The sequence below is a fragment of the Lampetra fluviatilis genome, chromosome 17 (genome assembly GCF_964198595.1).
Source record: "Lampetra fluviatilis chromosome 17, kcLamFluv1.1, whole genome shotgun sequence".
Taxonomy (NCBI): domain Eukaryota; kingdom Metazoa; phylum Chordata; class Hyperoartia; order Petromyzontiformes; family Petromyzontidae; genus Lampetra; species Lampetra fluviatilis.
This window is the reverse complement of record NC_136291.1, coordinates 5,566,619-5,582,586: the sequence shown is the minus strand read 5'-3', so window position 1 is coordinate 5,582,586 and position 15,968 is coordinate 5,566,619. Positions and strand designations below refer to the sequence as shown.

General features: G+C 44.2%; 1 protein-coding gene across 1 annotated transcript in view; it reads left to right on the top strand.

Moving 5' to 3' along the window:
• Window positions 1-14,329, top strand: part of MBTPS1 (membrane bound transcription factor peptidase, site 1) — a 31,400-nt gene extending 17,071 nt beyond the window's left edge. Inside the window, exons 10-23 of the mRNA XM_078864041.1 lie at window positions 962-1,113; window positions 2,027-2,188; window positions 2,797-2,941; window positions 3,599-3,787; window positions 4,123-4,295; window positions 5,436-5,551; window positions 6,125-6,281; window positions 6,832-6,956; window positions 7,689-7,766; window positions 7,972-8,112; window positions 8,566-8,700; window positions 9,568-9,694; window positions 10,136-10,266; window positions 11,254-14,329. Coding sequence (XP_078720167.1) covers window positions 962-1,113; window positions 2,027-2,188; window positions 2,797-2,941; window positions 3,599-3,787; window positions 4,123-4,295; window positions 5,436-5,551; window positions 6,125-6,281; window positions 6,832-6,956; window positions 7,689-7,766; window positions 7,972-8,112; window positions 8,566-8,700; window positions 9,568-9,694; window positions 10,136-10,266; window positions 11,254-11,441 — 2,019 coding nt within the window. The 3' untranslated portion in view covers window positions 11,442-14,329. The remainder of the gene's footprint in view (window positions 1-961; window positions 1,114-2,026; window positions 2,189-2,796; window positions 2,942-3,598; window positions 3,788-4,122; window positions 4,296-5,435; window positions 5,552-6,124; window positions 6,282-6,831; window positions 6,957-7,688; window positions 7,767-7,971; window positions 8,113-8,565; window positions 8,701-9,567; window positions 9,695-10,135; window positions 10,267-11,253) is intronic.
• The last annotated feature ends 1,639 nt before the right edge of the window (window positions 14,330-15,968 follow it).

Genomic DNA, 15,968 nt, shown 5'->3' with positions numbered 1-15,968 from the left:
ATACTGACTACACTAGACTCCTAGTTATTGAAATCAGTGAGACTAGGCTTATGATTGTCACTAAATGACCTCGTGTGCATGTACAACAGTTAATCAATCCACTGCTGGATGAACCCCCCCCCCATGCTAATATTAATGGGCAGAAATGAGTGAACCAGAACAGTTTCCAGGAAAGAAAACGTTAACGCTGTCATCAATAACACTGCCTCATCAGGTTATGAGAGCTTGGGAAAAGAGATGATGGGAGGGAATTCCAAAGTTGAGTCGGTGCCAGGGCAGAGGTACAACGAGAATTGTTTTGTTCCGCGGTGTGGTTGTTGATCACAATATGGATGAGGGCGATACAGTAGGATGTTGTGACGTCCTTTCCCATGAGCTGTCTTGGCAACAGAAAACACTCCTTGATACACTTTACCTTTTGCCGTTTGTCAGTATGACTATGGAGCATGCCGATGGCCACCTAAAAAAAATTGCTGTTAGATAAGTGCAAACCGAGTACTCTGCTGCTGATGTATGCTGTCCTTATAGCTCCTCCATCGTTACTGTTCCCCATAAACTTCACCCATTGATTTCTCCACCCATGCTGAGGGCTTGGAGAACCAGGCTGACTGTTTCGTCTCATTGGTGCTGTGTCCAATCACCACACCGCAGAACAAAGCAACTTCTTTTTCTGTTCCCTTTCCTTGCACTCCTCGACTTTGGAATTCTCTCTCATTGTCACTTTTCCCAAGTTCTTTTCAGCTTGCTCAATGCAATAAATGTATTAACGCCTGTCTATTATATGTTCAATAGTTCTGTTTGTGTGCTGGCCACGTAACATTCGGGGCTCTTGGACCTGTGTGCAGCAAACCGTGATATGAAAAGATTGTCCACATGACTGCCTGGTGGCTCTTTGAGCACAGCTACGAATTCCTTGAACTCGAGATAGAAGCCAATTGAAAATGTGTATGTGGCTGTGCAGGAGTTGCCTGGTGGCTATGGACGCATGAAGCCAGACATCGTGACATACGGCTCGGGTGTACGCGGTTCCGGCATCAACGGTGGTTGCCGCTCGCTATCGGGCACCAGCGTCGCCTCTCCTGTAGTCACTGGCGCCGTCACACTCCTCGCCAGGTGTGTGGTCTCTCCTCCGTAGGGAGCGGTAGTTATCGCGGTTAGCGTGCTGCACTACGAACACAGCCACCGGGTTCGATTCCTGCTCACGACCAACATCGGTGAGAAATACCTGAACCGTTCCTGGGCCTCCCCAAGGTCGATTCAGCCTCAAATGAGTACCTGCTGCGGTATGTAAATATCGCCACTTGGGGAGACAAAGGCGGCCGGGTGTGGTGCTCGTCACCCACCCCCTCGTGTGCCGTGTCGCCCTTCGGAGGTGCTCACTAACAGCACTTGCCCCAACAGTCTGTTAAGGCTATAGGAGGATCTTTGTTTTTGGTGTCTCCTCCCCATCTGGACAGGTGCTTATGTCTGTCCTTCCATCCACTGCTCTGCTTTGGATTACCTTTGGTTGGCTTCTCAGCCAACCAGAAAAGCTAGTGGTCTTTGCTGTTAATAACCATGTAAATATGCTTTGATTCAAATTGATTCTTACACTCAACGATATGTGCATTTAAATGTGGTATGAAAATTTTGTATTTATGATCTGTGTACATTACATGCAAATGATTTGTTATCATTACATTTAGGCTGAGGAAGCAGACAAAGCATTACACACCTCACAGAAAGATCACGCACATTGTACACAAGTAGGTAAAAATTTGAAGAATAAATTCTTAAATTGAATGGAGTAGTGGGGTAGTTAATCATCACCTAGCTATCTTATTGTTCAGGTTAGTCAGTTAGTGTGTTCCTCAGCCTTGTGGCCAGGTGGGTTGGTTGTTTGGGTTCTGTAAAGCAGATGGGTTGGGCTTTTTTTTGGGTTTGTTTACCAGATGGGCAGATTTGGATGTATTGAAGGCGGCGCCGTTCATCTTTGCTCATGTGTGCTTGCCTGTGTCTCGCCTTTGTCGGCATTGCCTGAGTGCAGCTCTGTGCAGAACCGCGACATCATAAACCCTGCGAGTATGAAACAAGCCCTGATGGCTTCCGCACGCCGGCTGCCGGGGGTCAACATGTTTGAACAGGGCCATGGCAAGCTCGACCTGCTGAGGGCATACCAGGTTCTCAACAGCTACAAGCCACAGGCCAGGTGTGTGTGTGTGCACGTGCGTGTCAATGTGTATTTTTGCATGGGGAGCGGTGGTCCAATGATTAGTGCACTTGGGGGAAGCGGTAGTGTAGCGGTTAGCGCGCTGCGCTATGAACCCGGCGATACAGGTTCGATTCCCGCTCACGGCCAACACCAGTGACGATTATCTGAACCGGTCCCGGGCCTTCCCTAGGTCGACTCAGCCTCAAATGAGTACCTGGTGCGGTGTGCAAAAACATTGCCACCGGGGAGATAAAGGCGGTCGGGCGTGGTGCTGGCCACCCACCCCCTCGTGTACCGTTCCGGCCTTCATAGGTGCTCGCTAACAGCACTTGCCTCTACAGTCTGTTAAGGCTATATGGGGGATCTTTGTTGTCAATGTGTATTTTTGCATGGGGAGCGGTGGTCCAATGATTAGTGCACTGCATAAGTGTGTGTGCCTGTGTATTATTCTAAGTGCTTAGGCGCACGCATGCACGTAACTTGCGTTACACAGACAAAAAGCGTCCTTGTTAAATGAGCAGCATTTTACAGTGAATGCTACTATGGCACTAATCTTCAATACTCTTGCTGTGTCTGTTAATCATCCTCATTGCTCGACTGCGCAGCCTGAGCCCCAACTACATCGACCTGACTGAGTGTCCGTACATGTGGCCCTACTGCTCTCAGCCCATCTACTACGGTGGTATGCCCACCATCGTCAATGTCACCATTCTCAATGGCATGGCCGTCACTGGCCGCATTGTTGACAAGGTGAGCCTGCCCCTGCATGATACGGCTTATTTATTATTTCATGGAATTTACTTTATTATCCTGTTATAAGTTACCCCATTAGGAAAATAACTGGTTGTTTATTAACAGCTTTAGCGTTTTCTTTTTTCTCCACTTGTACTTGGGGATTCGTTTAAGCTGATCTGTCCAGGTCGGCAAACCGGAAAACATTAATGCACCTGGCCCACCACATCCAGTATGTTTCACTCGGGCTGTGGATATTAGTCACATGTCTGTTCTGGTATAAAATGCTAGAATTAGAGATGGAATCATTCACCCAACCCCCAATGATTTGATAATTTTAGTGATTCGGGCTTACAATTCGATGTAAAAAATACATGTTTTTTTTTTGTCGTGGTATATGCAGCTGCCACTGGTGGTTGCAGGGGTCATGTAAACCCATTACATGAAACATTTACCAATCGAAAAAAATATTCTTACACACTCAAAATTCCACACGTGTATTGTGAGCTTCAGAATCTAGCTATTATTTTCTTCAGCAGTATAACATTTAAGCGAACCCAGTTGCTATCATGTAACTTATTTGTGATTAAACGTCACTTCAGAATTGATTAGATGGAAGTGGGCATTGGGCATAGATGTCGCTCTGAAAGGTGTGCTTTTGCGCGTATGCCACAGCCGGTGTGGCAGCCCTACCTGCCACAGAATGGGGACACCATCGAGGTGGCTTTCTCCTACTCGCAAACTCTGTGGCCATGGTCGGGCTACCTGGCCCTGTCCATATCTGTGGCCAAAAAGGCGGCCGGGTGGGAAGGGATCGCTCATGGGCACGTCTCTCTCACCATTGCCTCTCCAGCAAATTCACAGGTGGGAAGTTGCACAAGTTACGAACCTCACGGTCAAATGAAAATCATTCCAGTCCTACACATGGAGTATTACTTCGATGGTGATTATGATGGTTTTTGAAAAAAATATCTTTATTGGTGGAATGAGCCAATGGTTTGACGTACTCATATTGAATGCACCATCCCAGTGTGCATGACAAGTCAGTTCGTCTTGAGTACATCCGACATGGTGCTATTTTATGACAATTCCTCCCTTCAATGAAGGCAGTTGCGACTTACATATAATTTGTGTGCATTATGACACGAATGTTTGTTTTAATGTAATCTGGCTGGTGATGCTTTCTGTGGTATTTGCAGGCAGAGGATAGTAGCGAGCAGACGTCAAGCATCCGACTGCCTGTACGCGTCAAGGTGATTCCCACTCCTCCTCGCAGTAAGCGGATCCTCTGGGACCAGTACCACAACCTCCGTTACCCACCAGGCTACTTTCCCCGTGACAACCTGCGCATGAAGAACGACCCTCTCGACTGGTAAAACACACGCAACTTGTCATGACGACCTCCCCTGCTGCATTCGCTTTGAGAACCATATCTCACAGCAGTCACGTACTACAAAGCAAACAGCATTCGCGGAGAAATGGTGGTGAGGGAGCTTTGCCGGGTAGCTCAAAGGTCAGCATTGAGCTGGCACTGCTGAAATTCTAACTTCACATCCAGGCAGCCGCCTGTGATTGAACAATTTTCGTGACAGGATGGATAGTTTGTTTTTTGGACATGAACCTGAAATAAAAATCACACACAATCGGGAAAGAACATTTAAATAAATGGTGATGCGGTCAGTCTGGCATCTGTGCCAAGTTTTACATACATCAAGGCCATGTCAAGTTGTAAGTTTCAGTTATTTTGTTTTTGTCGGTGATAACGCTAGAGACCAGAATCGTGTTATTTGCAACAGTGACCCGGGGCATTAGTCTGCCAGTAGGGGGTAATTATTCTTACATATGATCCCAAATTAGTGATGTAAGGTTAATTTTAGAATTTGGACCCTGACCCCCGCACACTGGCCTACTCATGCGAATGACGTCAAGGCGATCTTTAACTTCCACTGTGAAGCAGATGGCGTGTAGTATTATGGTTATTACACAGTAATAATCAGGGTGACCGCTGGATTCGAACCGTGAACCTCTGCAATAAGCAGCGAATGCGCTACCGCTGAACCGTGTCACCGCCCATGAATTGGTGGCAATGCCTCTGACACAGGACAGGTCCAAATAGTTTGTGTCGACTATCAGTGTGGTCAGAATCTGTGCCAACTGTGAACCCCCACATTCTTGTGCCTCATTTGCATGATGCTCTGCTTACTGTTGAGTTGTTCTTCTCTGATCACACTGAGATACCTGCCCCAATATCTCACAATCAGTTCTACTGGTGTTTAAGACATGTATCGGTCATCTCCTTTTACGTACCATATCAGTTCTTTTACAAATTATAATTCTAAAACATTGCTTTGGAAAGGCGTCTTGCAACTGTCACGAAAAATGGAAACGTCCCCTTTAGGAACCCTCCATAGTCTTCCTACCAGAGTATAGTTTTATTGGAATAATATATACCACTAGCACTTAATTTCAATGCTGCTGTTCTAAAATATTAATTCTGCTCTGCCTTGCTTAGGAATGGAGACCACATCCACACCAACTTCCGTGACATGTACCAGCACCTGCGCAGCAATGGCTATTTCCTGGAGGTGCTAGGGGCACCAATCACCTGCTTTGATGCCAGCCAATACGGTGAGGTGTGCCTCCATATGTAGATATTATAAGTGTGTACATGTACAGCATATCAATCCATATGCTGAATTAGTTTCTCCCCTTGCTGTGCGGGTAGTTGGGGTTATTTAGCCATATTTCACCACACTGGTTAGTGCCGGCTAGTGAAGGTGGCGGGGAGCATAGATGTGAGAACTTGGAATCGCAGTACAAACCTTTTGCTTTACTGCCCTCTGCTGCCCACCACATTAACCATCATGAGGCCTTCATGGTGTGGGTAGGCCTTCATCCAGCAAGTGGATTGTAAAAAGGGCTGAACAACAACCAGCATTATGTATACGTAGCCATCCGTGCTAATCGGAAGTTTATCGCGTAGCTAATTGTGGTTATGCCATATGGCTTTCTGATGTGTTTTCGTGTTGTACCCACATATTGTTCAGCACGCAATCCGATGTTTCGCTCCACATCCTGGGTGTTTCTTCAGCAACTGCATCCATTATCACAAGAATGACTGTCCTTGGACCACACTGCTGTTACATGACGTGTTCGCGCTGGGAACATTTCCGAGCCTCTTGTCGTCGACGGGGCGTGCAGGCACGCTCGTGCTGGTGGACAGTGAGGAGGAGTACTTCCCCGAGGAGGTGTCGAAGCTGAAGCGCGACGTGGACCATGGCCTGTCCGTCATTATCGTGAGCGACTGGTACAACACGTCTGTCATGCAGAAGGTCAAGTTCTACGATGAGAACACCAGGTAAGCGACCTGCTCCAGAGACTTATATTTTGATAGGGTTTGATGAAACATGAGACATCGTGCCGAACAATACGTGGTACACCACGAAAACACATCGGAAAGCCATACCCCATCAGTTTTGCACACCAGTTATGAACCCAACGCTTCTCCTCTTTCGGCCTACAACAATTTTTCTTAATCGGAATTTCATGATTTGTCATGATTAGGCGTTTCCATTCGATTCGTGGTGTACCATTTTGGTGCACTTTAGCAGCTATATAGAGGCGGTAGGTGTTAAGTGGCATACAGCATACGAATGAAAAATAATTCATACATGCACAATTCCATGCAGAATCAGACTAAGAATATTTAGATAGGAATAATGCATAGATCATGAGCATATTAATTATTTTTAATAGATGACTTATCATTAGACCCTAAGAGATGGTGACACGTTTACAGTGGAGCAGCACACGCATGTTACAAATGTGTGTTTAGTGAGTCGAAGCCATTAGGCCCAATGCCATCTCGGTGTATTAAGTGCACCGGTATCTCCACATGATGCGTGCAGGCAGTGGTGGATGCCGGACACGGGCGGTGCAAACGTTCCGGCTCTCAATGACCTGCTCACGCCCTGGAACATGGCCTTCAGCGACCGCGTGTTTGAGGGCGACTTCACCATCGGCGACCACGAGAGTAAGTGTGGTCACGGGGAGACGGAGATTGCTCAAACCTGGGTGTACGCCCAGTGCAGGGACAGGCTGTTGCTTGTCAGCACATAGGTGCACAGGCACCAGGATAGGAAAGTAAATGGCCCCTTGTTTATTTTTGCACTTGATAGTTTCAGATGTGCTTCATCTGAAATATAGTTGGGAAAACTGTTATTTGCAGCCATTCCTTGCTTTTCAAATGAGCCACAGAAGAAGCACAATTTCATGATGCTTTGGTTTTATTCGGTGGCACCTCTGCAGTGAGAGCACAGGGTTTATTGATGCATTAATTCTAGATTTGAAGCTTTCGTGACTGCAAGGATTCACATTCTTAGGTTTTTTCGGTAAAGTCACGTAGGTAAAACATTCACGACGTTTCGGAGGCAACACAAGTCTCCGTCATCGGCCCCACCTGAGGACGGAGACTTGTGTTGCCTCCGAAACGTCGTGAATGTTTTACCTACCTGACTTTATTGATGCAATTGTAATTGGCAAAAGCAACAGCATAGCTTGCTGTGCTCATAGCAGTGTGTGCATTTGCTTGACCTGAGTGTCAACAAGAGTCAAACACAGATACTGCAAGGGTCGATTAAGAAGTGCATTGTATTGTACTTCATTAAAAATATACCTCATTACAAAAAATGTACAATGGGGCTTTGTATGTTTTCAACAAACTAATATGAATTTGTGTGTAAATTATGTTTTCTGGTTCCCGCAGTGTATTATGCTTCAGGCAGCAGCATTGCGCGTTTCCCCAAAGACGGGATTGTTATTACACAGACGCTGAAGGATCAAGGTAAGCTGCTACTGTTGATGACTATTACAGTCTGTTGCATTCATTCTTCATTTGCGGATTAAACAATTATGTAAATTAATTTATGTATATTCAGATTAATATATAGCGATGACAGATAGGCCTATCAGTTCTATTTATGTAGGCTACCAAGCGAAAGCGTCTGGTTTTACGTCACAATTTGTTCCCACTTGGTCGGTCTGTGCAGGCATGGATGTGCTGCGGCAGGAGGCTTACACGGTGGAGGGGGTGCCCATCTTGGGTTTGTACCAGGCGAGCGGGGACGGTGCTGGTCGCATTGTGCTGTATGGCGACTCCAACTGCCTCGATGACAGCCACCGACAAAAGGGTAAAGCCGGGGGCCTTGGTCGTGCCTGGTGTTGTTGCTGTCCAGTGCAAATGGAAAGAGAATTGCAAAGTTTGACGCTGTGATATCAGAACAACAACACTTGCTATTCATGTTAGTTTACTTTGTCTTTGCAGGTATGAGGGTGTGTTATTGACAGTGATGTTTTTTTCCAACATGCACTTTTGCATGCATGCACTCTGTCAAAAAAATGTATCCTAAATCGAATCGCAATCTTCAATCATGACAATTCATGAAATTATCAAACCTATTTTTTAAGTTGCCTTCAAAGTTGGTTATGCATGACGCTGATTCTACTTTTAAGTGCTTCTTTTACACTGATCGGATCTCTCTTGGGGACTCCACAGACTGCTTCTGGATGCTGGATGCGTTGCTGCAGTTCTACTTTTAAGTGCTTCTTTTACACTGATCGGATCTCTCTTGGGGACTCCACAGACTGCTTCTGGATGCTGGATGCGTTGCTGCAGTACGCGGCGTACGACGTCCTCTCGCCCGTGTTTTCGGAAGCGAATGGGCGTGGGGCCATCCAGCAGATCACTCACGAAGGCCCACTGCCCACGCGCATGGAGGGTGAGGCTTCAGTCCACGGTTTCACTGTCGCAGAATAATCCTTAAACCTGAATGCCCGTATGGAATATTTCCTTGTACTTTTTTCACACAGTGAAAGTCCTTTTAACCATATGATTATTTAGCCTTCCTATTATACACGCTTCCAAACAGATCTCTGCAAACTCCTGTTACCTAGCCGTCAAGTTTTTTTTATAATCCGATGTTAGATACGAATCAGAGGAGTCACACAAAAGTAGCAGTACATTAATTTTATGTGGGTCTTTGCAAGGTAAGGGTCATTTGGTTATTTGAGCCTAAGCACAGAGTGACCAAGAAATGACAGCAAATTCTTACTGGTGGTGTTTCTGCATGCTTTACTGCGTGAATAAAAGGAGTAATTTGTATAACCAAATGTGTCCTCACATTAAATTGGATAAGAAGACATTAAGTTTAGTGACACACAAAACTGTTAATATCGGATCATTTGGTGAAGTCAACAACAACACTGCCTTCTATATGTATACATGTTGAACTTCTTTCACACCGTACGTAGCCAACCGTACTAGGGGTGGGGCACCTATTGCCCAGAACTTCATTTCATATGCCCCATCTCCACTTGTTGTACCACTTCGAAGCAGTCTGCAAATGATATCCATCACTGCACACTAATTGGATACTAGAGGAGAAGTAGCAACACTGCGTTTCTAATTTTAGCACTGCAATCAGTCACTTGTCACTTTAGCAGTGACTTAAACTACTGACGTATTTGTTTAAGTGAGGCCCACAAAAGGTATTTGAAAGTACTATTTGGCCGATAGGGTGTAAAGGGTAACATACTTACATACTTCCTAAAGAATGGCTTATTTACTAATAGACCTCCCTGTGCAGGAAACCACCTGTACCGTTACTCCAAGGTGCTGGAAGCTCACCTGGGGGATCCCAAGCCCCGACCCCTTCCTGCCTGCCCCCACCTGTCCTGGGCCAAGCCGCAGCCGCTGAACCAGACTGCACCCAGGTAAATGCCCGTGCATAATTTGGCACTAAACATCTGATTAAACGCGTAAAGGTGCTTGCAAAATCCGTGAACATTAGCATAAGTTGTGTAATGCATAAAAGAGTAATTTGATGCAATTGTATTCCATCGGTAATGACGTGTTGTTCATCGTGTTCTATTTAAAACACGCTTTTCCAGTCTTGTAATGTTTGCACATTGTCTTCAGTTTTTTTTAGGTCCAGATAGTTAATTGACCAAAATGTTAGTTAATTTGCATATTGATGTGTTTTTTAATGCTTAGTTGTTGTATGCTCATATATTTAGCTTTGTTTTCACGTTATATACGAATACACATGTGGCATGAATTGACTGCACTTCATCGTCATGTACCAGTGGATGTGTACGCGTAATTCGGTGTCGTGTGCACGCACGTTGTATTTTCACGCCCCGTTATTATTTCAGCAATCTGTGGAAGCAGCCAAAGCTTCTGGCAATGGACCCTGAGCCAATCTCCTTCCCAAACCTGAGGCAGAACCGACCCCAGGTGCGGCCTCTTTCACCCGGAGAGAGCAGTGCCTGGGACGTCCCTCAGGGTAAGGTGTTGCTGAATCAGCATCAGGTGTGAGGTCCCTCGTTACAGAAGTGTAGAGGAGTAGAAGAGAGTAGTGGCGTCATGTGCGTTGTCCGGTGCGATGGCGTCACGGGGATAAAGGGGGGAACCCGTGAAGTAAGCGGGGTCGTAGCTGGAGAGTAGGGTCGAAGTAGGGTGGAATGGGGGGAGCCAGGGGCAAGAGGGTAGGAATAGGGGATAGACAGCGTCAGGGCTGGACGTGGCTGTGCTCCTCGGTCGGCCGTGTTGGCTGGTCCCACGGCCGGCGCAGAGGAGACGGCACGGGGCAGCCGGCTGTGTCGGGACCGAGTGGGACCTAGCCCGGGACCTCTAACCCCTGGGAAGTGGTTCACCCCCCCCCCCCCATGTGTTGTGTAGCCCTTAATAAACGGCGAAAGCCCTTAACCTTACCTGCGTCTCTGAGTGAGTCGTTGCCAACTCTTCTACAGAAGTATGGGATTTTCTAGCGATGGAACTGACAAATGCCAGTACTCTGAAGCAGACTGGTAGCGAATTGAAATCATCATATTCATTTTGAGTTGATCAGTCACCCATTAACTACATTCCACGTGAGTTACAAGTCGAAAAGAGTAAGAGAATGATTGCTAGAGAATAAGGTTCAGTGGCTTTGATTATAGTTGGTGGATTTTTGGTGCAGCAAACATTGTTTTTTAGGTAGTAAAATGTTCTATAATCTTAGGTGTCGTATAACCCTTGTGCCTAATTATTAGTTATTTTTAAAAAAATGACCATTTATGATGCAGGAAGTTTCCTCTATATGTAAACAATTTGTTGTTATGGCATAGGTATCTATGCAATTACAGGAAAATCTACTTTTAATACAAAAACAAACTTTGAAAAATATTGAGGATTATTGATATATTTTCGTGAATGTGTATGATGCTCTTCAATAGGTTATTTATTTATTTTAACTACCACAGCCTGACCCCTTCCTTTTCATCACTGGCAGGTATAATGCCGGGCCGGTATAACCAGGACGTGGGCCACACTATCCCCGTGTTCGCGTTCTTCGGCGCCACGGTGGTGCTCGCGTTCTTTGTTGTCAAAATCAGCAAGACGAAGAGTCGGCCAAAAAGGAAAAGGCCACTGCGTTTAAAACGGCTGCATCTCGCCGTCACCACCAAGCCATCTGTTTGATGACGTGGGCAGTCAAGAAAACACGGCTTTTGTTGACATTTAGCACCTCCATCCCAGTGTGCGTGTTTTACACCACTGGCAGGCAGTGCCAAAAGAAGGCCCCAGGACTTCTCCTGCACCGGCAGTTTTTTGATGCCACTGGTCACGCTTGGGATACCGAGGATGCTTTTCTGCGATCAGCTACATCACGCACAATTTAAGCGGGATGTGCAGGACTTGAGAGAGGTTTTTTTTGCGAGTTTGAGGGTTATTTTTTTAACTGCGATTTCCCAAGAAACACCAACGTGGTGAATGATGCTGCGTGATTTTGAAGAGAAAATAGCGGGACCCCCTATTTCCTTCCAAACGAGGTTTGAACTCTACAGTAATCCTCCACGAACTCTTGTGTTTACGCTCACAGACCAAACAAAAAATGTACAGTATATCAAGACGGATGCTGATTGGTAATCTTACAGGAAGATAGTTATTGGTGAACAGCTTTTAATTTGTTCACTGATATGTTGCATTTCTTCACATTCTTCACTACATTATTTTATTCTAATCTGAATTTTCAAAATTGTTATGTCTTGGGGAAGGAGGGAAAAATATGAATGCCTAAAAGTTAAGTCACGAAGAATGCGCACATACAAACACCTAAAATAATTGTCAATGTTTACTTTAAATGTTGCACCTTATGTTTATCACCTAAATTCTCTTGAAGGTAATCATTATCGTACTAATTGGCAGAGGTGGGACAAAGTCATTGTTATGCAAGTCCAAGTCGAGTCGCAAGTCATCAAATTCATGACTCGAGTCTGACTCGAGTCCAAGTCACATGACTCGAGTCCACACCTCTGCTAATTGGAATATAAACCATTTTTTTCTAGCTTATCCGGGACATTACTCAAATTACCTCTATTTATGCTGCTAGGCCTGCAAGCTAAATAAAAACATTTTGTTCAACTTTTGAGTGAGGAAACTTTGTTTTGTGTTCACAGGATTTTATAAAGTAGAATATTAAAGTTTATTTCAGTTGAAAAAGTGCCAAATAGTGCATGCATAATGAAATGTTGTGGAATAGCTCATGCTTGTTGATGTGTCAACAGAATTGCTCTGGATATTCTGGCTCAAAATCATAATAGTTGTCACATACGTTCTGTTAAGTTAATTTTACAAGCAATTTTTTTTTACATCCATTACTAGTAGGCTGGGCAAATTGAAATACATGTCTCTGCATTACATGGCACCAAATGGTGTTTAGCAGCATGTGTTAAATGTTTATCGTTTGACACGACCAGTGTGTGTGATTTTTTTTATATATATAAACGAATTTCTCTTGCAGCGTACATAATAAGCATTATCCTTTTGAAGAGTTCGTTGGAATGTGTTTTGTTGTAGTGGCTGGCATGAGTGATGTTACGTTTAAGATTCAATTTATTCAAATTGCGTGGAGCAAAAATGAACAGCAAAAATGGGTTTTCTAAATGATGTGCTTTACCTCTGCAACACTTTTTGCAGAAAAATGCTCAAACTTTTTAAATGACGTGTTTAAAATGGGAAATCTAAATGGTTTGAAATGTAATAAAAGTGGCACGTCTTATGCAAAGGTGGGACCGCTTTTGGTTGACTTTGCACAACATTATTTATTGCAGGTGTTAAGTGTTCACATCCGTTATTAGACACTTTTTTAACGTCTTTTTCTTTGTGTTGTAAATTTTTAAATACGATTTTGCTTTAATAGTTAAAAGTGAATGACCAGTGAAAATGTGGCCGGGCACTGAACTCTACTTACTCAAGGTTACAGAATGAATCTGGCTGCGTATGATGTATGTGCAGTTATGAAGATACCCATCACTGCCATTTGACTGTGCCTGCGATTTAATTCGAGCCAAATTAAACCAAAACAGCTGCCCGCACAAGGGCGTGATTCAATTGCTTTATATTGCACAACATAAAATATTTTCCTGAATTCCCCAATGACTCAAAATAACTCTTTTACAAATTCTTTTCAGACCTTAGAATTAAATTGGCTCTGAAAGTTAATTGTCTTAAGTGAAGCATCATCCCAACATGATGGATGTTTTAGCAATCATGTGTTCCACCTTGCATCAGGACGTATACCGCTATCCCTGTCAACTGAAGTGATTATTAGGTTCTATTTAAATCGTGTTGAAATTGCATTTCTTATGACTTTGTTAAAGCTGGAATTTCTACGAGAAATGGCCACCATTTTATCCAGAATATGGTGGAAAAAAAACCATCAAGATAAAAAAAGATTACTTAACAAAGTGTCATTGCCACCATGTAACATCAGGGGGAAAATATGGGGCCACTAATATGTTGAACAGACTGCTAAAAATCTGCAGAAGCAGTCAACTTTAATCAAAATGTGGCTCCGTATTGGAAAAAATACAGTGCAGTGAAACAGCTGCATAGAAATTAACTGGACTGCAATGTTCCATAGCTCTAATATAGCTTAACATGAACTTGTGCGGGGAGAGTAATTTTGCATGTTATGATGCTTGTGTAGACATAATGATGGTCCTGGACAAGTTTCATATTCATTTTATTGTGGCTTTTTTTGAAGAAGGAATTGCCACTCGTGGCCGTAAAATTTCTACACCTTTTTGTGGATGTAAATTGTCAAATTCTTTGATAGAAATATTCTGGTATAGTGTTTTTTCAACATTCCAAATTTTTGTTGGTGCTCTGGACATGTCTGTAAAATTAGTGGGAAACTAATATGGTGTAATGAAGAATGAGGAGCATGTTTTGCACTGCCCAGCATTTGTTTTACTTTTCTTTTCATCTTGTAATTTCTCCTGTTGCAAATGTACAGGTAAATAATTGTTTTCAGCATTCCTTTGAATAAACATGGTTTTGTAAAGTTTGAAATAAATCTATATGCTGCAAACAGAAATTTTAATGTGGATGTGTTGTGTTAATGTTCTACATATTACACAGACACAACTTCAACCGAGAGGATGGGTACAAACTGAGCAATTGGAAGGACGTTATTAACCAGGTAGTCTTAACTGACTGTGATGTTTCCATCCAACCTGCCTTTGTCAGCTGTTATTTCGACTGTGTCTCTCTATGCCTCTCTCTTAGATCTCTCATGCTCACATATCCGTTGCATTGCACTCTCATGCTCATATGTCTTTTGGATTGCACTCTCATACTCACAGGCCCTTTGGATTACACCCATTGGGTTGCACTCTCGTCGAGGAGGCCGATCTTATCCTTCTTTTCTTCCGTTGAATGCTAATTTCTGACATTAACATCATGCTAATTTCTCACATTAACATAGCCACTTCCGTGCCCTCTAATTTCTCACATTAACATAGCACTTCCGTGCATTCGTTTAGGAGGCCGCTCTCCTAGCTTACTTTTACATGATAATTTCTCACATTAACATCACTAGCCCCGGCCACTTCTTTATGACCCTTGGGCTACACCCATTTAAAACCTTTTAAAACAGTCTGCCTCAGCAGCAGACCATGCTTTCCCACCTGATGATGGACGCTTGTGTTGCGCCCGAAACGTGATTTATTTAATTTTATACCTACGTGACTTTACCGAAAGAAGCAAAGAGTATGGGTTCCTGCAGTCACGAAAGCTTCAAATCAAGATTCTACATATTAGTTTAGTACATTAACCCATTTTCATATTCATGAATGGTCTGCAACTCACGCACCCTTTTACATTCTTTACATTTCAAGAGGAGTTGAACTTCAAGGTCACCCCTCTGGCTGCATCTCTCCTTGTATTGTCCTCTCGAGTGAATTACTTCATTTATAACCAACACATTCTCTCAGAGCCAGAACAAGCTTCCTGGCCAAGCATTAACACATTTGTGTTGACATCTTTCTTTCGTATGACAGGACCGAAAAGCAATGGTTTGAAATGCGTGAGTTGAATCCTAAGTGTTTTCAACCAATCCAATGAGGCAACGGACGCTGTCTGGATCGCAGCGACACCGCCAGGAAGTGCATAGATGGCGCATTAGTCGGTGATGTGTTTGATGGTTTGAACTTCGCCCACAGTCGCAGCTCGGCGATTCTTTGAACTTCCAATTTTTGGAAGGTGGACGCGCGTCCTCCCATGTTGCGTTCGAGCGCGGTGCTTTCACGGTCGGGACCTCAATTAGGTCTTGTGTTTGCCACTTCCATAGTCGCCCAAGATCCCGTCCAGCGAGTGCCAATGTTTTTTTTTTATTATTTTCAGCCAACGTCGCGAGCACAAGAAGCCACGGGGAGTGGAGTTGGACTTCAGGGTGCCGCTGATGATACGAAGTGCGGTTTTGGTTTTGGTATCGACGAGGTTTGTGAGAGCTGGCACTCCACACAAAATATAGATTACATTTCTCTGGCCTCCCCTAGGTCCTCTCGTCCTTCAATGTTACAGTACCTGCTGCGGCTGCAATAAACATTGGGTGTTAAGGCCACGCTTCCTCAACAGGCATTTACATCACTCAATTGACATGTACCGGTACAGCCCCTTTTGTGAATCCATTGCTGGATAAGGGCCTCCCCGCTGCGTATGGGT